We start from the raw sequence: 24082 nt of genomic DNA on the forward strand, positions 1-24082 counted from the left end.
CACGCATGCAGTGGTATTCCTTGCCTGAAGAATGCCTTTTCCAGAGCTCTCCACCAGTTCAAATCTCGCCCAATATTGAAGACCCCACTTAATTCTATTTTTCCTTAGAATTTTCTAATCCCTTCTGCAAATGAATTCCAGTGAAAATTTCTGGCATTTTGTGGTCCATTTCTGCACTACCTTATTATTTCTTTATAAATACCTCATTTTCTTGTCAAACCAAGGACACCTCCTCCCCGTCTTTTAGTCCCACAGCACCTAACACTTTGCCTTCTGTGCAGCAAGTACCAATATACATTGTGTCATTGAAAGAAAATATTTCAAATGATTTTTAAAATGTGGGATATTATATGAGTAAATCCACTCTGATTTGTGAAAAATATATCTGAATTTATTATTTCAGGACAGTATAATACAGCATTGTGACAACAGAAAGAAAAAACAAAAATGGATTGCTAAAAATATACTAAAACCTAGTATACCAGCTACTACAATGATACAGTTCTATTATAAAGTTTTAAAGGAAAAAGATTTACACTGTACACAATAGGAATTCCTCCTAACAGTTACAGAGAAAGGGGAATCCACATACTTGATTTAAAGGTTGATTTTGAGGAAAATGAGCTGGCCAGCCAGCCCTCCCTTAATAGGAGGCCTCTGCTTCCTTGCGATCATAAATAGACACTGTTTCTAATGCAATCCTTCTTTCTTGAAAGAGCTAGTTAATTTTTACTATGGAGACATGCTTTTATCTATATGGCTCCATTTCCACAGGGAGGTTGGCCTCCTACCTCTAGTCAGTCCTGGACAGCAGTGTTCAGAGGGATTAACATGACTATCTCATGCTAATCTGAATTCACACCTCAAGCCCTGAAAGCTTCCAAAATGGGAAGTATCTGTGAAAATATATCTTCTGCCCTCTCCCACTGATTCTGTCCTGCCTTGTACTGTGTGATGGCTCATGGAGAAATCTGTGTAAAAGAAGCACGCTGCCTTGGAATGTCTTCTGAAGAGGAGGCAGGCAGGGTCAGGGTCCCTAGGGATGCCCAGGAATTGGGTGTTCATAGTTATGATCGCATATTGTATTGAATCCAATCGAGGTAATTAGCTACCTTAGTGTATACACCTGGAACGTCCTTCTGCCCACAGCCAAGGCCCCAGCTAATGATACCAACCAAAACCATGTGGTTGTCCTTCATACACACCAAGGGGCCTCCTGAGTCACCCTGTGAAAGAGAGAGCAGGTTAGCTGTTACAACAGGTACAGAGTATTTGAGGGTGATGTTTGTGTTAATATAGTAGTGTTGATATTACGTTTCTTCAAAGTGCTTAGTTCAGAGAGGAAACATTTTATCTCAAGCAGCATTGAGATAACTGCTGAGACATTTCAGGCCTCTACTCTGGTTTTAACTCTACCACTTATTTGCAGTGTCACCATAGGCTAACTTCAGTATTTAGTTGTCAGGGGAATTACTTGGGAGAAAGCATGAAAAGCCGCTGAGAATAGTATATGACATTTAGTGACTTTTTAGCTGCTATCAACTGTCATTGTCTTATTGAATCCAAAGAATGTTTTGTTTTTATTTTTAACTTGCACCTTATATAGACAGTGGTTTCACTTTGTATACACCCTTTTTTTTACGGCTATGAAGTTAGATGACACGATTGAGGTTTCTGAGGAAATCATCAAAAAGAAATCAAGGACCCAAGGGGTGGGCGGGGAATGCTGATATGATTACCTTGTAAGAACAAAATCTACAAGGTCTTACATACGAAAGCCTGTCCTTAATTCTCTTTGTATTCCCTTCTCTCCCCAGTCTCCTCAGTGATGAGACTGTAGTCATGAAACTGTCTGATCATTAAGAGTTCCTTGGCTATATTTAGGTCCCAATACCTAAGCCTCTTGGTCTGTGTCTCATATCCAGAGTCTTGTTATCATGAAAGATTAAGTACTAACTCTGATAAGGATTCCGACACAGAGTCTGAAATAGCTTGCTTTCCAGGGCATAAGGCCTGAATAGGCGTTTTTTAAAACCTATTTCTCACAAATCCTTCTACAAAACAGTCCAATTCTCCAGCATCTGCAGAAATCAAGAATTTCTTCATCTGTATTTCTTTATCCATCACTTCAAGAACCAATCAATCACCTGGCCTTACAGGAAATCCTGTACCAGGTGGAGTTTCCTGTGCAGATACTGGGGAATTTTCTGCAGGTTAGATTTCTGAAGTTTGGGTAACTTTGATCTGTCTCCAATTACTTTATTCTGTGAGGCCCTCATCTAGAATCCCTAATGCCTCACTGAGATGAATCACTCCATTCTGGCTCTGATTACCTTGGTTAAGAAGAACCTGTTGGCCAAACCCTCGGGTTCAGAGTATGAAGAGTGCTCCTGTTTACCTGGCAGGCATCGTGCAGGTTGACTTGGTCCCCTCCACTTCGTGTGTCCCCCGCACACAGCATGTTGTTTGTGACAGTTTTGTTAAGCAAATGCTGCGATGTGCAGCGGCTGGCGGGGTACAGCCTGACATGTGCCTCCTTCAGGCGCTCAGAATAGTCAAGAGAAGCTGAAAGAGAAGCGGGAAAGGTCTAATGATTTCAGGCAAAGTTATCTGTAACCATTTTGGAAGGAGAAAATAAAATTTCCCCATTACTAGTATTTTTCAAGCCTTTATACATATTAGGTTAAATCTTATAAAATTTCCAATATTTTATTTATTGAGTTTCAACCAGGATTTCTCAATAGCAGCACTATTGAGACCACTATTCAGACCAGATAATGGGGTTGGGGGTTATCCTGTGCATTATATTGTTTGCCAGCATCCCTAGCTTCCACTCACTGAATGCCAATATATACTTCCACCCTGACTTAAAACAATCAAAAATGCCTCTAGACATTGTCAAGTGTCTCCTGGGGGTCAAAATTACCCCAACTGAGAACTGCAGGTTTAAGCTAATATTTAATTTAATCCTTATAATCTAAGGAGGTAGCTAATTCTATCCCCAGTTTACCAATGAGGAAACTGAGGCTTGGAGCATTGTAAAATAAAAATCTAAGCCCTGGGTCATGCTGTCAGCAAGTCACAGCTGTAGGGCTTGAGCTCAGGTCTACACAACTGAAGAATCCAGGACCCCATATGCTTAACTACTATACACCACCTAATAGCAGAACCTCCTTGAAACCTAAAACTCTTCAAAGCACTTGCACTATTCAGACTTCTCCTGATCTGCAGGGCACTCCTGTAAGGTAGGGACGGCAGAAGATGGCTCTCACTAGACAGGGGACCTGCCTACATTTCCACTGTGTCAGTGCCTGGACTGGAGCCAGACCCACACTCATGACCACTTTTTCTATCTGGTCAACATCTGCATCCCCTACTGTTTGCAGACAGACAGGATGGGGCCCAGCTTCCTTCCACTTACACGCCTCATGCTTGCCGTAGCCAGAAAGCTCGCATTCTGTCCAGTCAGGCAACTGCAGGTTGGCTTCCGGGAGACAGATGGTGCGGACAGTGTCACTCTCCTCGGCACAGTGGGGTGACTCCGATCTCAGCCGCAGCAGGGCTAGGAGGAAGAATCAGGAAGAGATTGAGACTTGCGTGAAAGGCTGTTTCTCATTTTCAAGAGGAAGGTGAAGCAGAGGGTGACGGTTTGAGAGCACATGTATGGATATGTGTTGTGCCATCTGGAATTGGCAAAGGAGCAGGGAGAACAAGACATCTTACCAATGTCATTGTCGTAAGTGTCATCATCAAATTTGTTATGGATGATGTACTTTTCTACTTCGAATTTCTGCTCCTCCTCTCCAGGGATCAAACGGTATGTTCTGCCCAAGATCACTTTAAGGTTCTGAGAAAGATACCTAATGGAGAAAAAGCCTTAGGAAGCTCTACTTAGTGTAAGATTTCCTCTACGAGGCCTGGTTTCAAGGCCTTAGGGAGTAGAAAAACCTACTGGGTTTTCTAAGTGCCTACCTCTCCTGGAAGCAGTGGGCAGCAGACAGGACCCAGCAGGAGCTGATCAGCATACCCCCGCACAAAAGCTTGTATTCTGCCCCCCTCTTGTTCTTGACAAAGATGGCGGCCTGCCATGGATGAGAGGTGATGTCTGTGAAGAGTCCTCCTTTAATGCGGAACTGGGGTTGCTTGTACTTTCTCAGGCCACAGGTGGCTGGGAAAGGAAGGGACAAAGAAGGGAGATCAGCAGGTGGCCCTAAGGTGAGATTCTTGGCTTCTTCTCTTGGAACCCCAAGGTTCTACAGGTTCACTATACTGTAAGTTTGGTACAGAGTGATTTAATAGTCTCCATGGCAATAAAAAAAACACACAACTTTCAATTTTTGAGTACACACTACACACCAAGCACTCTGCATTATCGCTAGCCCTTATAACACTGCACTTCAGAGGCTGAGAAATTTTTGCCCAATGTCCTAATGGTACCTGGATTTGAACCCAGATCGGTTTGACTCGAAAACTGGAAATCTGTTGGCTGTTTCATTTATTACTGCTAGTTTTTTCCTGGATCCACTTCCAGACTTAACAAATAATGAAGCATTGTGACTACCCCTCATTAGCTTTCTTAACACTCCAGCCAGGGAGGCTCTGAGTAGCCTACCAGTACTGCTCTTAGGGCTCACCACCATAACCTTGGTGGGGACTGAAAGTCTTTGTCTTACCTTCCCAACTACACTCTGTCCTTGAGGAATATTCTGACTGATCTGTGTGTTCACAGGCACAGAGTAATAATAACCTAGCCTCAGACAACTTCCAAACAAAAGTTTAATCTTTTTAGCAAAGTATACCAACTAAAATTTTCCCTGACTCTGACCCCACATCACTAACTGAGTTCCCCTGTGATACATGGTTTCTGTGAGGAAGCAAGCAGTCACAGGTAGAAGCACGAAGTCCTCACTAGTCATTGTCAGTAAGTTCTTGGAAACTACTTAAAAGAATACCTCAAGAAAGCAGTTGCTGAAATAACGTCATTTTGTTCAATGTCAACCAGAATTTCTTTTCCTTATCAACATTGTAACAAAAATACATTGAATGAACCATTCTTGTGGCATCTGTCATACAAGCCTTAGAGTCAGATGAGGTGAGATCAGATCCTCGCTCTGTCGCTTAGAGCCCAAGAAGCTAGGGCAGGTCACGTGACTTCTAAAAGCATACTTCCTAAGCCAGTCAATGGAGGTGGGAAGACTACCTTCCACCACATCGTTGGGAGAATGCTATAATTTTATTATCTGGGGAGCCACACATTTGAGCTAGATATGGTCGCTTCACATTCACCTCTGCCATCCTCCTCATCATTAATAAAGTCATCTAGAGAGAAAAGTTTCAAGCCTACTGAATACAAAGAGAAATTGGTCTGCTTTTCTCCATTTTCTTTGCCCTGCCCCTTCACTCCCTGCCCCAGAGTGTGGCCAGCTCACTACTGCTTGAGTCATGGAAGACTCTCCCACCCAAATCCGGCAGCCACATGGACTGAGCAGACAGCTGTGAAGACAGAGGAAGCGGAAGGGGGAATGGTCAAAGGTAAGCTGGGCAAGGCAGGTGGCAAGGGTCAGCCCTTACAGCATTGGGGCACGTCGCAGTATTCCCACGTCCGCTTGCGGTCCTTCAGCACGTGGCACCAAGGCCTGTCATCCCCATCTGGGTTCCTAGTGATACAGGTTTAAAGTTTTTGGTCACATATTCAATCACATCACAAACCACTTAAGAGGAGAAGGAGGCTCAACAAACCAGGTAAAAACATGGAGCCAGGAGAAGGAACCCTGATTTCTGGACGTGGCCTTGCCACAGACCCAGCATCAGAAAGCAACATTAACTTTTTCTATCAGCGGTATAACATTCTCATTTCACAGGGGTGTCAGGAGGAACTGTGAGTTGTGCTAGGAAATTGCGGAAGCTGTGCTGAGGAAACTCAGAACTCTCAGAAATAAAGGTGTATGTAAGAGCAGAACAAAAGAGTTCTAGGGAGCTGGGGACAGCACCTCTAACTTGGAATTTGGATTGAAAAACTGGAGTATATTGCTTTTCATTGTAGGCATTGCCCTAGTAAATGACTAGGTTGGACTGAATAATATCTACGATTCCTTCCCACCCACTGGTCTTTCATATAACTTTAGGCATCAAATCTCCTCCTATCCTATGTGCCAATCTCAGCCTCTTCCCAGTGCAAACCTCCCAGACTGTGTTACACACCGGCAGTAATTGTGGTTGCCCAGACCCAGTGCCTGGGCATCAGTCATCCTCGCTGTGTACGTCGCGCCCATCAGGATCATGGAATTCCAATTGAGGCAGGAGGCACCAGACACGGTACGGCTATGAGTGCCACGATATGTTAATCCTTTTTTGATGTAGCAGTCCCCATTTTCTGGAACAAAAGAAATCTCAAAGTGAAATACAACAAATTAAATGCAAAAGGCAAGCTGGGATTTGCAGCAGGGCTGAGGTAGAGCTGCTGGCCGGGGTAGGTGAAGGAGCCAGGCCCCCCGGGAAAAGTGGCTCCCTCCCTTTTCTCTTCAAGCCCTTTTATAGAGGGGTGGCATAAAGCTTTCATGTGGTGTGCCAGCTTCCACTAACTGCATGGGCTTCCTAGATAGCTATGCTGAGAGAGACTCTGAGGGTATAGTCAGGCTCAGCAGGAAAGGGTTCTAGGTTCAATTAATGGTGGTTATTTCTGGAGCTGCTTGGGAAGTAATTAGGGGTTTCCTTGTTTGTACTTAACAGGTTGCACTGAATCAAGGTACTTCAAGGGAGGGAGATGGCAGCACCACCTAATTTCTCGATTTGCCTGCCAGTGCTCTGAAGGATTTGTCAGAGCACTGGGAAGGAAGATAGAGTATGACCCTTTGAGCACTGCGTATTTCACCCATTCACCCTCTTTTTTCCACATTTGAAACTGACAAAGTATATCAGTAGGCATAAATAGCAAATTCGAAGGGATATTTAAGATCACCTAGATCAGTGAGTTCCAATTTAGACCAGTTCCTGGATGGGGAGGATGCTTTTGAGTTAATGTAGAGTCCTCAGTTTCACAGGCACATCAGCATTGCCTTAGACTAAATGCATATTATTTTTGTATATGTAATTTAAAACTTTAAAGCATTCATACTATTGTGATAACAAAATGATTTGTGATTATACCACTGAATTCATAGTATATTCGTGTAACTTTGTATTTTTTTTAAAATTAATTTATTTATTTATACAAGAACCAGGGTATAGACCAGATACGCGGGAGGGTGAGAGGATTCACCAGAGACAGAGCGGGGAACAGATCAGGCAGACTGATGAAATACACTGCTGAGGGGCAGCGGGCGTGACAGGAGCAGCGGGCAAGACAGGAGAGGTCTGCTGCACCATGTGGGACCCTCGCCGGCCGGCCAGGATCAAACTGGCACTGCAGAGGCTGTGGACAGCTTCACAGCACGGTGCTCAACCGCCTGCGCCACCAGGGGAGGCCCATAACTTTGTATTTTTTAAGCCTAGGAAATTTCCTTAAGGGTTGAGAGGGAGAGGAAGGAAGGGGAAGTTGAGAAAGATTCATCAATCACCCCAAAATCACAAAATTCTCAAAGGACTGGAAACCACTGCCTCGCCCATCTTCTCTGTAGATTAGGAAAATGAGGGTCATTTGGATAAAGAGTTTAGCTCAAGGTCAAACTGTTAGTTAAAGGTCAAGCCTGGGTGAGACCTTAGTCTCTTGACTGTTCTTCCTCCACAACCAAAATGATAACTGCTTTTCCTGTTCCTTTCTCTCCTCAGTTGTAGGAGGACCAGCAGTCTTGTCCTCTTAGAGTCTCACCCCACTGGTGTCCTGGGGGTGGGTGCAGAATCTCACTTACCTTGGGGGCAGGCGGGCGTGCTGCAGAACTCCTCGCTGTACTTCCCTGCCTTGAAGACATAGCACCAGGGCCTCCTGTCTTGGTCTGGGTTTCTGGAAAATCGTCCGGGAGAGGGAGAGGTTACAGGGAGGCCTTTCCCATACCCACGCATTCTGTTTCCTCCTCTGGGGGTGGGGCTAGTGTCATGCTAGGTGGAAGTGTGACTTATTGCCTTTATCTGGAATCCAGCCTGGTGTGAGTGCCAAGCGGACGGTGGGGGGTATGTGGTGGTTGGTTTTCTGTGTCAGCTAGGCTAGGCTACCGTGCCCAGTTGTTTAACCACACACTCATCTAGAGCTTGGTGTGACATGATTTCATAGATGTGGTTACCACCTGCAGTGTAAGTCAGCACTGTGGGTGGGCTTCATTCAAGCAGTAGAAGTCTTCAAGAGCAAAAGCCAAGAAGAAATTCTGCCTCGAAACTTCTGTCTGAGTTTCCAGTTTCCAGCTTGCTGCCTGCCTACAGATTTCAGACTTACTAGAACTGTTATAGGGCAGCCCCGATACAAAACGGGTTGCCTGACTGTGGGTCCTTACCCACGCGCTTAAAAGGACTTATCAATGCTCTACTGCAGGCACATGCGAAAGGTTAATAAAAGGTTTATTTACAAGGGAAGGGGAAATGAGGAAATGTACAGCTCAGGGAGAAAAGTGGGAGACAAAGTTTTAAATGAGTCCTACCTGATCCGCTGATCAGGAATCCCAAAATGGCACCCTGAGAGCTGGCTGCAAGCCAGGAGCCGTGAAGCCAGGAGGCGAGCGAGAAAGCGAGCCCCCCAAGGCCCACGTGGTTGGTTTTTATACCCAACCTGGCTGCCCAACTCCACCCTCAGGTCCCAGCCACCTTCCCTTTGGTGGTGACGGGATTTGTCTTTCCCAATGTCTTGATGGCTTTGGTCTGGAGTGGGGGTGGGGTCCACAAAGCCTGCATGGAATTAGCTCAGGACATCATTTCCCCTTAACAGTCCCACAATTACGTGAACAAGTTCCTTAAACTATATCTCTTTATATGTCTTTCTTATTGATTCTGTTTCTCTAGAGAACCCTGGCTGAGCTGATGTAGGACTTTCTCACCTACAGCTTCTGCAGCAGCTTCTCACCAGAGAGCCACCCTCTTAGTTGGGAAGATGGCGTCTCACCTGCAGTAATTGTGGTTCCCAAGGCCCAACTTGACAGCATCTCGCCTCCGCCCGTTGTAGGGTTTCCAGATCAACACGCTGCTGTTCCAGTTGACACACTCAGCCCCACTTTCTGCTGTGCTCCATGTGCCCCTATAGGTGACACCCAGGTCCTTGTAGCAGGTGGCACGGGTATCTGAAAGCAGGACATATGACACCTTAATTGGGGATCCATTTGGTTTTCCAAAGAGGTCTCACACCTGCTTCTATCATCATCCCAAATGGATGAGGCAGGTTGACAGCTGAGGACACAGGGATGCAGGAGGTCTGTGGTTACTGGTTCGCCCAGCTGAATGGCAGCAGAGCCTGAATCCACATTCACTCGAAGGCCCTGCCTTTGGGCCTTGGACACAACACTTTGTTTCCCTAACCACATCTTGGGTGATCCTTTCCTACCACTACCCCCTAGCCTTGCCCCTAGGGCCACACACTTCCTGTCCTTGCTGCTTAGGATTTCCTAAGCATTCCTCTCTCCCACCCACCCACCGACCACTCACCTATTTCACAGCGTTTTCCAACAAATCCTTCAGGACACTGGCAGACAAAATCTGAGAAATACAAGGCCTGCCGACATGTTCCCCCATTGAAGCATCTTGGTTCACTGCAACCTGTTAAATGCAAACCAGAAAACCCCTTAATACTCTCAATGTAGCTCTAAAAATTATGAGTCAAAATGTAAACATGTTTTCTACATGCAAACACTCTTCTAAGCCATTTACAAAAATGAATTAATTTAATTCTCATAGCAAAGCCCAAGGTAGTGTGTGCTATTATTCTCCCCATTTTACAGGTGAAGAAACAGAAGCTTGGCAGGTGAAGGCATCTGCCCCCAGCCCTACATTGTCAGCACCATCCTCTTCGCCCAAGCAGCACATTCTCAGAATCTCTGCCAGGGACCCTGAAAGTCAGGGTTTGTGTGCATGAGACTGGACCCTGAAGCCCGAAGCCCTAGTCTGACATCCATCCGTACCTTTGACGGGCACCGAGTGGCACTGCGACAGGCCGCCGTTGCACCAGCAGTATTCCACCCGGTTGCTTCTGAGCATGGGGCGCAGCCACGACTGCTGGTGCCGGTAAACCATCTGCGTTTTCTCATCTCTGCAGATCCCTATAACAAGAGATGGGCTGTGTCTGCAGGGCAGTCTCATCAAGGACTGACGGGAAGCCCTGTCTTGTGAGAAATCCCCTCACTCATTCTCAACATAACCCTATCTTGAATCCTTCCTTGCTCTCTGCTGGAAGACAGCAAATACCTGCTATTTTGTCACCGAAGACCCCTTTAATTGTATTTTTTTCTCCAATGGGTCCTCATTTTAAAAGAGTTTTTCAAAATAAGTTTTTAAATTAATACTCTTAATTATTCATTTTATAAAAAAATATATACACTGGCCTACAAGAGTTTTTGATCCACAGAATATTACTACACAGAAATGCTTCATTTGGGACACAGGAAACTGACTTTTTTGTTCCTGCAGAAAATGTGCTACTTTCTTTAGTATTTTTCATATACTAAAAATAGTTGAAGTACTTCCATTAATGTTCCTTCCCTCTTTCTATTTGCAAACCAGAATGCCAATTTTTAAAAAAATTAACTTTTAATTATTTAAAAGAAGTAATATCTGCCTATTGTAAATGCTACTGTTGTTTCCCTTGAGGATCTGAGGGCCTAGGCACCCTTGCAGGAAATGCTGTGCTGGCCAACAACGAAGGTGCTAAGAATTGAGGTGTGACTCACTCTGGAGAAACTTCCACTTTAAAAGGGATGCTGCCAAGTCTTCCAGACCCAGAGGAACTAGGTCAGGCCCCAAGGGAAGGAGGAGATTTGAAGGCCCTGGGTTGCTAATTTTGGACCTGAAACTGGAGCTAGATTTCTTCAAATCAGACTCAAGACAATCTGCTGTGGACATTTATTTTCACGTCTTAGACTCTTGAGGGAATGTTCCTTCGGCTTCAAGAGTCAACGCTAGATGTGGTCTTATGGAGAGAAAGTTCTCCCACTCGCCTCCTGTGAGGTAACCCAGGTGAGTTATCCCTATTATACCAAGAGAAAGGAGGCACACTGATGTTACGTAATGAAGGAGCTGAGTGAACTCAGTGGGTTGGGGTTCCCAGCACAGGAAAAGCTGAAAGTCCAGGATTGCTGTGGCCTGGCAACGGTGTGGCCCTGGACAAGCCACTCAGTCTCTCCAGGCTCCATTTTCTCATCTGTGTCACAGGATTTTGGACTATTGAGCTCATAGGCACCACCCTTTGTGACAGCCTGCCCCCTTGAGAGACAGCACACCTGTTCTTGCTCCCCCAGAACTGGCTCACGGGCCTCAGCTTCCTGGAGGGAACAGTGAATGTGTAGGAGGGGTGACAAAGACATTTTTACAGACTTACATTACAAAATTTCCCCTCACTTGACTCAACTTAGCAGTTCTAACAGAGCCTTGAGCCCTTAAACCTGAAAACCCTGAGCTGCCTCCCACCTCCACTGGGCCCTGCCTACCTCAGACTCATCTTACCTCTGGAAGATCTGGCTCCTCTTATGAATCTCATGCGGATTTCCTGCAATGAACCAGGGGTGGAAAAAGGATCAGCTCACACTGTGTATCTTAAGAACAAAGGGAACCAAACTGCAAAAGCAACCAAGAGCCCATCAGACACCAACTTCCCAGAGCTTCCCCCTCAGATAACTGACCCCAGGTGGAAGGTGCATTTCCTGCTTCCTATTCTAATTCTTCTCCCCTGTCCAAAAGAATTAAACAGATATGTATAATATCCATGCTGTCCAATATGGTAGCCACACATGGTCATTGAGCACTTGAATGTGTTTAGTGTGACCGAACTGAATTTTCAATTATATATAATTTTGAAATTAAACAGCCACATGTGGTCAGTGGCCACCATACTGTAAAGTGTAGTGGTGGCCCCCGCCTCCTCGACATAGTCATCCCTGACTCTCCCTTCTCTAAAATCCTACTGCTTGATTATTGCCTGCTGGGCCTTCTATGATGGCCCTTTGTTGTGGGCACTTTCAGAGATCACGTGTGTTGTAGAGCTTCTGGCCCAACTGCACTGTGAGCAGCACCAACTGGACTGTGAGGGCACCTTGCCCACTTCCATGGCTCATGTATGGCACGTGCATCGTCTTTTATAAGTACCTTATGGATGAATTCAACCACATTCTTTAAAAAGAGCTCCAAAGGAGCAGTCAGGGGTAGGGAGTGGGATTAACTGTTTACTTAAGTCAGAATAAGGGTCTAGGGGGACTGCTGGCAACCTAACTCCTGGGCAACCTCCACACAGGGGAGTGCACACATGTGGGTTTGGTGGCCCTGCTGACCCTCTCAGCTCGATACCATCTGCCCTCGGGGCCTCTGGCACATGGAGGAACATCTGAAAGAGATGGGGCACACCCACCTGTCTGGGCAAAGTGAAGGCTGCCCCACAAAGCAGCAGTACACACCACAGCTGCCTCTTCATTTTGTTCATCATTTCTTCAAAGTGTCCCTTTAATTCTGGAAGAAAAGGGAAAAAAAACTTAAGTCATGTAATGTGAACAGTCAAAGATTATGACAAAATTCAAGGACCTGCAAATTTATATTGAGGCCAGGTCCCTCCAGCAGTAGCTTCTACCACAGGAAATGTTACAAGTGTCTGGAACATGATTTTTTATATTTATTTTTGATTGTAATGAAATACACATACCACAAAATTTACCACCTTAACATTGCTAAGTGTACAGCTCAGTGGCACTAAGTACATATACTTGTTGTGCCACCATCGCCGACACCCAGCCACAGAACTTTATCCTCCCCCGCTGAAACTCTGTCTCCATTAAACACTAAGTCCATTTCCCGGGAAAACCCATTCTACCTTCTGTCTCCATGGGTTTGACTATTTGGGTTCTTATATTAGTGGAATCTCAACTGTTGCCCTTTCGTGACTAGCTTGCTTTACTTAAGCAAAGTGTCCTCAGGTTCATCCATGTTGTTGTGTGCATCAGAATTTCCTCCTCTGTCTGTCTGGAGAGACCAGACAGAGTCGGGTCCCTTCATGGACACTTGGGTTGCTGGAAGATGGGTCTTCCCAGATTTCTGTGGGCTGAAGGGCAGGGCCATGTCTGGCCCTCTTTACAACCTTGGCTTCCCTGGAAGTGAATTCCTGCACTGGTGACTAGATTTAGCACACGGTGACTTTTCAGAGGAAACCATAGGGATTTTCTTGCCGGCACATTGCAGAGCCAGCCTAACTCAGATGCCTCTGCTCTTCCACTCATAATGTCCCTCTCTTTGTCCAACAAGGCAAAGGCTCCTCCAGACCAGCCAGCACCCCTCCCACCATTCCATCGGAATGTCTGTCTCCTTTTTTATAGACAAGCAAAGTATAGATTTGCAGGAAGGAGCAGAGGCATCTGGTTTTTGGTCATTAGACTCAGACCTTCCTGGACCCAAAATCCTGGTTTTCAAGTGCCTTTTCCCAACGGCCTTTTCCTCAGAAGTTTAAAGTAGGTTAGTTGGTCGGGGTGTTATTTTGTGGTCTGGCAGGCCCATTCACATCTTTGTCCACAAAAATTAAATCGGGGCATTTCTTCTCTTGACTCATTTCCCTTCAGTCACAACAACTTTTGTCCCCCCTCCCCCCTTGTCCTGTGGATCCAAAGGGCCTGGTTGAGGGGCCTGCAGAGCTTCCATCCTGGCCTAGCTCTGGCTCCTTTGTTTCTTCACAAAGAACTCTCCTGTTGGAACAAGGCCACAGCTTCCTTGGGAGCCAGGATAAAAAGTCCATGGAGGATAGGGTGTATGTGTGTGTGTGTGTGTGTGTGTGGATATTTTTTGTGCCTGGCTGATTCTTCTTGGGCTGCTGGTGATAGGCAGAGGTGGCAAAATGGAGCTGAGGGCAAAGGGGAGAGGGTAGGGTGTGGGGATCAGGTGATTCCAAGAAGAAAATCAGACCCTGGGCTCAGAAAGGGTCTCGTTGACCTGCATACCCTCCCTAAACCCTGTGAGAAGGAAACAGAGAGCTTGGGAATTTGTTCTATTTGGCATATGGGATACTTTTCTCCCTCTGAGGCAGAAGCTTGCTCCTGCTCACGATTTCAGGCAGTTTCAGAAGGCGGCAGTTAAGGTCGTGCAAAACAGAAGCCCCTTGGTGGATCTTCCGTTCCCAAGGAATTATTCCTAATTTTCTTTCTTAGCATTCCTCAAATTTCCCCTTTCTCAGGTCGACTTCAAATTCCTCTTAAGTTCCCTTTCTTAATTCTATCTCATTACTTACAACCTTTAAAAACAGACCTTCTTAAATGCATTCCTCCTTCCTGATAGCAATCACTTTCCCAAATTTAGAGATTATCCCATCCTTTATTATTTTAGCCAAGCCTTGAGGATATAGGGAGAGCGCTCAACCCTCAGGATTTCATAAAGAATTTCTGAATGAAACAGTCAGTGAGCAGATGACGTGCCATCAAACAAGGACCTTTTCTTCATCTTGCATGCTGAACTCACCAATCCTTTCTACTCCCTCACCCACTGAAGCCCAGGGAGTGGTTGAATCTTTTGTCTGGATGCCTGCCAAGTTACTGTTTTATTTCAAGAATTCAGAGTCCTCCCAAATGGAACGCAAGTCTAGAAGTAGAAAGCTGCAAAGTGAGAAGGGAAGTATTAGCACATTTTCATTCCCTAGACATATGGGTTGGAGGGAGGACCTAATGGAAAGAAGTGTGACTTAGTCCAACAGCTGCATCGCATCAAATACTTTCGCAATCAAAGGTTACAGCAAAAGGGGAAAGAGGCATTTTTATCTTCTGTTTCTGGGAGTTAGAGAGATGGTCTCTCTTCTATCTATCCTTATCTTCCCCGGCCCATCTTGGTCTTCCAGGCTGGAACTGATCCAGTGCAAGTGAGTCTCATAAAAACACCACACTAGCTCTGTCCTGTCCTGAATGCACAGAGGCAGCTAGAGCAACTGGATATGCAGAATGGGGTAAGAGAATGACAAAGAAATTAATCATCCCAGCAGCCGACGAGCAGTGCAGTCCCAAGACAGGGAGAAGATTTGAGGGAGGATAAAAGTGTCCTTGTTTTGCCTTTGTTAAAGAGGTGGGTGTAGAGGTCTGGGGGCAGTGCCTGCAAAGGACTAAGCGAATACCAGAAATGTGGACTCAGACACAGGGCTCAGACTTCAACTTTATGACCTCAGGCTCCCAACCAGGGGAGAAGTGCCTGTGAGGCACTTTTTGATTGCCAAAGTGCTCCCTATGAGGTCACATGGTAGCTGAGGGCTCACATGAGAGGTCTCTGAGAGGCTAACTTTATAAATGCAAAAGCTTGCCATGTTTTCTCTTTCTTTGGCTATAGTTAATAGTTTTCCAGAATCAAAGAAATGGAAAAGCAGGAGGAAGGGAGGAAGAAAGGAAAGGAGGAAAAGCCAGAGGGGAGAGAGAGGTGGAGAGAGGGAGAAAGAGAGAAAACAAGGAAGGCAAGGAGGGAGGAAGAGAAAAAGAAAGAAAAAGAGGAGAGAGCAAGCACATGAGGTCTCACTTACAGAACTAGAACCCCTAAATCCTTGAAAGAATCACCAGATGCATGCAGTGTGGAATGGCTCTAAGGCCTGTGGTTTGCAAGATCTCGAGTCTCCAGTCCTTCCCTAAAAGTTGACTTCCCTTGTACAAGTTGACTTTTGCAAAAAGGCATCTTTGGTGGATGATATTTCACAGATGCAGGTCTTGCCATATGACAAAAGGCTTATGCAAATCAGAAAAAAAAAAAAGCACAGGGCATGTGGTTTGCTAGATCAGTATGGCCTGGATGGCAAGGCTGCTTAGGCATGTGTACCTGTGCAGGACCCAGCCTATAGGACGGCTTCCTGTGTCCCACAGAGCATCTGCCCTTCCTACTTGGCAGCCTGGTTGGGTCCTGCTGGCTACAGCAACAGAGCAAATCTGTTCACTGGCTCTTACAGGAGAGGGTGATGGATGGCTATGGATGACCATGCTAAGTAAAAAAGGAACAATGATAACCAGGAAGCAGTTACTCCCCTACAGCCAAGGGTGCATGCCATTTGGGCTGCAAAATAATGATTATGCCAGTCAGAAATTCAGAGGTCATTTCTGCAGTAGTCACTGGGGGAATGATGATTGACAGACACCAGTTAATAACTGTTTGCACTGTGTTGGGTGGAGTCATCACAGCGGCAGTAGGGCTGCTACAGGAAGAACTGGTGAAAAGCAGGTGACATTTCTTCAATGCCTTTGCACATCCCTTGGCATTATTACACTTTTCCCTGTCCTCCTATCTTTGCCATCTTCCACCATAAAAATTTGCTCTCAGAAAGGTACTGATAAACTCATTCATGGGAGGTTCAAATGACTCAGTACAATGAATGTGCTGCCCTTCCAAAAAAGCTTCTTTATTTTTAGGCTTAAAATCTGCTCCCAGGGACGCAATATCAAGTGGACTGGACTGTGAAATTTTCCTCCAGGACTAAGGTTCTGTGGTTTCCATTGTGAGAACAAATGACATCAAGAGTGTGTAAATTCTTAAACACTTATAAATGAGCATAAGTGCTATTATTTAAACATTGAGCCACATGTTATAAAGGGATTTGTAATAAAGTAACTGTAGAAGTACAGTCAATCAAGTTCTGTGATTCTAGGTAAGCAATTTAATTGCCCCAGATGTTATAGAACGAGGACTTGTAGGTTATACTCTTGCCCAGCAAGAAAAAAGCAGAAGCACGAGAGAATGGAAATCACAATAGAAAAACAAAAGTAAATTGATACTGTTATCAAATTTTACACTCTGTGAGTTTTGCTTTTTTAATCTTTGGTAAAGGGACTCTTGGGTTATTATTGCTTTGCAAAGCTCTCTGGAAATCTGAGTAAGTCAGTCTGCGAGAGTACCAATAACCTAAAGTGACTCACTATTTTAAAACAAACAACACCCTCCCTCCACCCCCAACCACCATGGCTCAGGATGCCTGCCAACAAAAAAATAAAAATAAAAATAAAAAAAACAGAAACCCTTGGAACCACAAAGTGATGTTACTATAGTCAAGAGACAAAGTGAGATGAGAGGAGGAGCCACAGAAGTTTGGAAAATGGGGGGGCGCCACAAAAGCTGTCTTTTGTCTGGTTTCTGAGGCAATCCCCAGGATGGCAACTGGACAGGAGCCATTAGCATTGTAGCTCTGTCCTGGCGCACAGGTCCTGCTTTTTAGAGAAACTCTGCTCTCAGAACAAAAGCCACTTCAAAAAACCGCCATCATACATGTAGTTCTTAACTTTTCAAAAGGTTAATTTTATATATGCCAATGCTTATCTTCTCTCTTCTTGAACTCTTTTATACTCTTTTAAGCTCTTATTTAGTTTGACTGATTCCAATGAGAAGACTAGAATTCTCTTCTGGCATCCTCCACTCAATTACTCAGGGAAGAATCCCCTTGGAAGAATTCTCTCCAAAGAATCTTCAGAGTAGAAGCATATGACCTGCAGCTAAGTTATATGATGTTAAACTGGCTGCTCAGAAAAACCTGTGCTCAACATTACCATCTCCTTGGCTCTCGTCCTCTGCCCAGTAATTCTGGCTACCTGGTGGGACCAAGAATGTTGGAAATTCTGCCTAGGAAGTGGTAGTCCATGCGGTCTCCTTCTCTGATAAAAACAAAAAAAAATGAAATCCTTGCCTAATAAACTTAGATTCTTTTTTTCTTGAAAGATTTATTTATTTATGCATAAAAGAACTGGGGTACAGGCCAGAGGTGTGGGGGTGAGAGGATTCACCAGAGACAGAGCGGGAAGCAGAACAGGCAGATTGAGTGAGGGGAGCAGCGGGTGAGTCAGGAGAGGTCTTCTGGGCCATGTGGGTAGCTCCCTGGCCGGGGATTGAACTCGTGCTGCAGTGGCTGCGGACAGCTTCATAGGTTGCTCCTTAACCCCTTGTGCCACCAGGGAGGCCCTAAACTTAGATTCTCGTGAATAAAAAACAAGGTTCAGCTGGGAAAAGCTAACTCAATTAGTCAGTGCAATAAAATGTTAATCCCATTGTCAGAACTGAAACAAGCCCTGCAATCTAATGTTAATCTGAAAGTGTGTCTTGTTAGGCAACAGCAGTACTTCCTCATGTTCCTTGTGCTCCCTAAAACTAACATCACAGCAAGGTAAAGACACAATAATTTAATAATCCTTCGGTTTCCTTCTAGATTTCAACATACTTGTATCAGGAAAAACATGATGAAAAACTCTCAATGTATCATAACACTAATATGTTTGTGTTTTACTGTACTTATGCACAAGTGACTATCATATGTTTTGTGAAATGTGCATGAATTAATGCCACTTAAACAGGTATTTGATACCTACCACTTTCTTTTTTCCTTTTTTAAAAAGATTTATTTATTGATGCATACAAGAGCTGGGGTACAGGCCAGAGATGCGGGGGGTGAGAGAGAGTAGGGAACAGAACAGGCAGACTGGCTGAAATACACTGCTGAGGGAAGCAGTGGCCAGTCAGGAAAAGTCTGCTGCACCATGTGGGTTGCTCCCCAGCTGGCCAGGGACCGAACTTGTGCTGCAATGGCTGCAAATAGCTCCATAGGTTGCGTCTTAACCCCTTGCGCCACCAGGGAGGCCCAATACCTACCACTTTCAAAGCATAGAGTTTACAAAATCCTTTCCACTCATTGAATCATTTAAGGTAATGTTACTATCTAGTTTTAACAGATGAGAGAAGTGGAAGGGACTTTCCCTAAGTTGGCACACCGTGGTGAAAGGTGGGGTCAGCACTCATGAGGCCCGGTTGTTTTAGAAAATTGTACACACTTTCCACTACTTCCACTGTGTTCTGATGCTGGGAAATTCCAGTTTCCTTACTTGTGTTGTTATTTGTGAGGAGTAGCACGTCATAACTCAAGATGAATGGCTTCTGGTGTCTCAGCTTTAAACTCCAGTTAAAGGTTTCCCCGCTGCCTGAAGGTAGAACGTTCCTATTTGGTATTGTTAGGGGGAAAGGATGTTCTGAGCTAATCCCATACAGGCATTGTGGACCACCCACCCCTGAGGCCTGTATGGGATTAGCTCAGAACATCTTTTCCCCCTAACAATATGACTTGGGAAGTTAGTTTTTGGGTCTGGGAATGTCATGACCATTAATTTATATGAAATACGTTTTTTAAGTATTCCCAGATCCTAAAAATAACCTGAAAAATCAAACAAAATAGGAGCATCACACTTTTAGTTATCAAGGGACACCTGTGCCATGTACAGGTTGTATGTGGTTTTCTGGTTTTTCTCATGAGTTAATCACATCCACTTTGCTGAACTGTTAAGAACTTAGAGAAGAAAGAGGTAAAGGTCCTACTCAAGGTCTGGAGCACAGCAGGGTTAACTGTAGTCACTAACATGTCCCTCTTTCAAAAGTGAGAGCATCAAAGTTTACAGATTCTATCTGGATCAATAACAAGAAGTTTCAAGATATAAAGGATGCCAAGTGCTATGGTGCTCTCACCATGTTCAAGGGTTAATACCAAATACCCTTTCCTAGATCATCTGTGGATCTTGGGATAACCTGAATCCAGATTCTTCACAATTAATATAAAATGACATGCCCTTCATCTGCCTGCACATATTAGTATTAACAGGAGCCAACGTGGCATCTTTTATCCTGTTTTTAATCTGTTTCTTATTTGCCTTTCCCAGGCGTATTTTTTACACCACACATGCCAGCACTACTCTGAACTCTCACACGGAAGCCAGAATTAGCAGCTAAAACAGCTGGAAGATCTGACCATATGGATGTTTGAAAACCAGAGACCCTACAGGAGAAAAAAAAGGAAATTGGAATTTCCCCAGGGAAAAAAAAAAAAAAACCCATAACATTTCTTTTTCTCTGCAGCCCAAGTGGCAGATACTGGTTCATGCTTCTGTGAGGCAAATATAAAACACTGCTTCTCTTTTCTGTGACAAGTGGTGAACAGCCTGCTGAGGTCAAGTTGACTGGTTGTCTTTCTCTTCATATTATTCATACTCAGCTTTGCCACCAAGTCCCCATCCACTATCTTCAAGAATTCAGCTGACATTTAAATGCTTGAGAAAAGGACTCTTATAAAGGGATCTGAAAAGCTTCTTGGGGGCCATCCTCTGTATTATATCTGTCCCTCATTCCACCCACCTTGGCCTCCAGCCCCAGCTCAATCTAATCTCCCTTTTCGAACAAAGAGGTGATGATTAGCTCACTGTGTATTTACCATTAAAGGTTTATTATGCCCCAGGCAGCAGCTCGTTAGTATAAACACACATATGCTCTGCCCTTAAAAACTCAACGCTTAAGAAGGGAACAGACAGGTAACTAGATAATCTTAGTGTCATGTGATAAGCACTATGATAAGCAGGGGTGGGGATGGTAGATGGAAAGACAAGGGAAGAAGACAGTGTGGAGGAGAGGTATTTCAGTTTCTGCTAGTGTGGTGGGAACTGGTAGGCTGTCTGGAATTGATACTATATAAGCTGTTGAACAAAGGCAGGAGTCAGGCAGGCAATTAAGTGTGACAGAGTGTATCCCCAAGACAGGCTCAGAGTTAATAATGGCAGTAGCCAGAACCTCTTAGTCTTCAGAGAAAACACCTTTCATTGAGCAATGGATATAATTCACATATTCCAGACTCTCCCTTCAAGGGTGTCCCTAGAAGAAACTGTGTTTTGGAAAGCCTAAGAATTCTAGGAGTTGGATTTGGATTCCCTAATGCCTCCTTGTAAGTTAATAGAAGATATGTGACTATATAATATTCAGAAAAAGCTCTCAATGCAAGGTTTCCCAGTGCCTGAGTTTAGTATGACCTTGAAGCACTCACTTCAGTGGTTCCAGGTGGAATCAGAAATCCACAAACAAACCTCTCCAGGCCACTGGTGCAAGTTTCAAGAGCATCCTGTGCACTTGGCTGAAAGCTTGGCCAAGAGTCACCCTCTGGATCATAGCTGTTGGCATGGACAGTACCAGGCAGCTGCTAAGGACATCCAGTTGTTTTAGTTTTATAGGAAGATCAGCAGGTTAGCATTTCCTGGGTAATCACGATCAGCACCTGAGCTTGTCTGAGTCATTCCTTCCAAAAATGTTTATGAGTGCCTACTATCTACACAGCAACTAGCTCATTTTCCTTTCTGTCACAGGTCTTATTTTTCAGGTGCCCAAGAATTGGGTTTATCTGTCTTCTCTAGAGGTCTATTTCCCAGGTAGGATCATGAAATATAAAATGTATAAATTTCACCCGGAAAATGTGCTGTCCTTATAGGTAAGCAGACAATGAAGGCAATATCAGGAGACCACTCACTGAATAGGGAATGGACAAGGGCTGATGATGGCTAAGCTTTCTAATTCTAACTTTCTGTGAGTCTACATCATCCTCACTCTGTGTTTTGGGACCGATCACATGGGTTTGTGAGCTGGTTGACTGGCATGAGCATTATAATCTAAACTATGGGCAGAACTTTTCTCCATACAAAGTAAATGTCCCCAAAAATGAATGGCAGAATATTCTGGACACTCATTGTCCATACTAGTCATCTTCTCAGAACAGAACTGAAAATCACTCACAGAAAATATAAGTTTAATTCTGAGACTACAGATACAAAACGCCAAATAAACAAGTAAAACATTTAAACTCAAAATCTCAATTTTTCCTCACCGTTCTAATACTTCCTTTCTCAGAGAGGTGCATGGATTTTGAATTATGCCTGGAGCTAATGACCCTTGCAATGAACCATATTGCCACCTCAGTGGTCTGATTGAAAGCAAACTGCACATACTCCAGAATCTTTGGAAGTCCTGAAGCAAGCTCTACTTGTTCCAGATGGATGATCCAAGGCAAAGGGTCCCAGAATTTGTTATAAAAACATCACAACTAGAAAAACTTCTGTTGACAGATTAGCAATGGGCCTCACCAGGACAGAAATTTTCCCCAAATGCTCTGTGGTGCCAGTGACTCATTTACAAAAGTCTTGCTTGTTACAACAGCTTGAGGTGTACTTGTATCAGCTCTGCTCATCCATATATAAGGTCCCAGGGAAATCAAAGTCCCAAAGTCCTGCCTCAACGAATACAAACTAGAGTCACTGCTATTCCTCAGCTACTCCCAGGCTGCTAAAACTGCTCCTGCTTGTGATGAAGCAAGAGCAAGCACAGCACAGACCCTGGGAGAATTTGATACCAGGGTCACAAATAAATCAACATGATTCTGGGGAGCCTGGAGAGAGACTGAGCATTTGGGCAGAGGGTACTGTCATTTGTTCCTGACAAGATTCAGAGATTCCAGCCTGTCATCTCTGAGAACGTTTTTGGTAGAACAAATTGATGGGTAGGATGGAGCTATTTCTGTTTCCATATTCACAGGGTCCCTGCTGGTGCCCCATCACCCCAGCCTGGCTCAGGTCACACAGCAGCTCGCAGTGACCATCTTACATTGATTCTGGACAAATCAGTGTCCAGATCCCAGGATGAGTCTTGCTCACAGGCAAGAATTGCTAGTAAGTTCCTTTGAGGGAACTCCACTTAACAGTTATATTTGCAGGTTTTCTTCATGAGATTGCAAACATACACACAAATTTAATTTTTTCTAGTCATTAATCAGCAGTAGGAGATGACCATTATTATTGCATTTTGGCTAACCAAATAAATCTTCCAAATAAATCTTTCCTCCTTCCTTCTTCCCTGATCCCCCACCCAGTGAGGTTAAGAAAACAACGATAATAACAGTGAAAATCTAGAGAGCCTTGATATGTTTCCTGCAGAGTACTTTAGGATTAAAAGACACGGGTGTTATTTTCCCCCTGCAACTGGAAGTCCTTCAAGAGAACCTTGCACTTGCATGTGGACAAATGCCAGAGGAAAACACCAATGAGTGGGAGCAGATCAGAAACCTAGCTCTAAAAGTCACCTTCTTCTCTTGCCCAGCACTTCCTTCCTAATTAATTATGCTCAGGAGTGAAGCCACTCTCAGTCCCATCCCCAGTCCCAGCCTCAGCTTCGCCAAGGGCTCATCCAGCAAGGGAGGCAATCAAATTCTCTCCACCACCCTTCCTCCTCAGGACCTTCTAGACTCTGACAGCCAGGTGTCCAGAGCGCAGCTGATTTTACATTTAGTGCCCGTTAATCGTAACGGGCTCCCATGATCTATTCAGAGCATTTCTGCATAATTCTTTTCATTTCCCCTTGTACTCTGCAAGCAGGGACTTCTTTTCCAAGAAAGAATTCCTCCTATTCTCTCCCCCCACTCCTTGCAAAAAACGCTTCAGCCCATCCCAATTAACCGCAGACACAATAAGAAATTTCCCTTTGGGCTCCGTCTGGTTCATCTTTTTTGACTGGATTACAAACTCAGTCCCTTCCTTTAGTCATTCCTTCACTGGCTCAGTTGGCCAGACTGTTAAGAGAGAGAAGAGACAGGAGGCCAGAGGGGCACAGGATTCCACCTACCGCTACTTCCTCGGAGTGGATGATCTCCTTTCAGCCCTGGGCTCCTGCAGGATCTCCTCCAATCTCCCCGCTCGGCACAGCCTCTTTTAAATTTCAAGGCGGTGGGTGGGGTTGATGGCTCTGGCTGGGCGGGCTTCTCTGCCGCCGGAGGATGCCCAGTGGACAGAGCCACGGGGAGCTAGCAGGGCCGGGCCTGTTTTTATAAAGAGCGGGAGGAAGTACATGATGGAAGCCTCGCAGCCCGTCCTGGCGCTGGGCCACTTTGATTATTCATGGTCCTGATGTCATCGAATCACAGGAATCTGGGAGTTGGACAGGGCTTTAACAATCATCTCACTTTCCTAAGGATTCCTGTCAAATAGGCCTTGAAGAGGAGTGCGAATGGGAATTTTAAAGGAACTATATCTGAGAGGAGAAAGCATACACTATACAAAAATGAAAAGTGATAAACAAAAAAATTAATTTTGTTAAGAGAATAAAAAACAAAAAATAATAAAATTAATTTTGGTTAAAAAAATTTTAAAAAATTAAGGCCTTAAAGGGGCCCTCAGGATCAGCTGCCTCTGAGGCC

General features: G+C 44.7%; 1 protein-coding gene across 1 annotated transcript; it reads right to left on the reverse strand.

Annotated features, from left to right (window-relative positions):
* Positions 1–378: 378 nt before the first annotated feature.
* On the reverse strand, positions 379–23683 carry PLAT (plasminogen activator, tissue type). Its single transcript, XM_037526154.2, has 14 exons — positions 23512–23683; positions 12470–12567; positions 11572–11614; positions 10035–10172; positions 9562–9672; positions 9026–9200; positions 7848–7939; positions 6202–6373; positions 5572–5657; positions 3973–4168; positions 3724–3860; positions 3422–3562; positions 2399–2565; positions 379–1226 (listed from the first exon to the last, which is right to left on the reverse strand). Exons 2-14 carry the CDS (start codon positions 12542–12544, stop codon positions 1068–1070), a joined length of 1692 nt encoding a protein of 563 aa, XP_037382051.1. The 5' UTR covers positions 12545–12567; positions 23512–23683; the 3' UTR covers positions 379–1067.
* Between the last annotated feature and the right edge of the window lie 399 nt (positions 23684–24082).

Source organism: Talpa occidentalis, unplaced genomic scaffold (assembly GCF_014898055.3).
Source record: "Talpa occidentalis isolate TD23 unplaced genomic scaffold, MPIMG_talOcc4v2.1 talOcc4.4, whole genome shotgun sequence".
Lineage (NCBI taxonomy): Eukaryota > Metazoa > Chordata > Mammalia > Eulipotyphla > Talpidae > Talpa > Talpa occidentalis.

Bases quoted from the DNA above. Each gene is read 5' to 3' on its own strand.
- PLAT (XM_037526154.2), bottom strand. From the start codon at position 12,544: ATGATGAACAAAATGAAGAGGCAGCTGTGGTGTGTACTGCTGCTTTGT. The intron at 7,940-9,025 runs GTGAGACGCCAT...ACGATTTTCCAG, and splicing joins GGGAACCACAATTACTGCAG to AAACCCAGACCAAGACAGGA. The intron at 4,169-5,571 runs GTAAGGGCTGAC...TTCCTTTCCCAG, and splicing joins CTGCGACGTGCCCCAATGCT to CCACCTGTGGCCTGAGAAAG.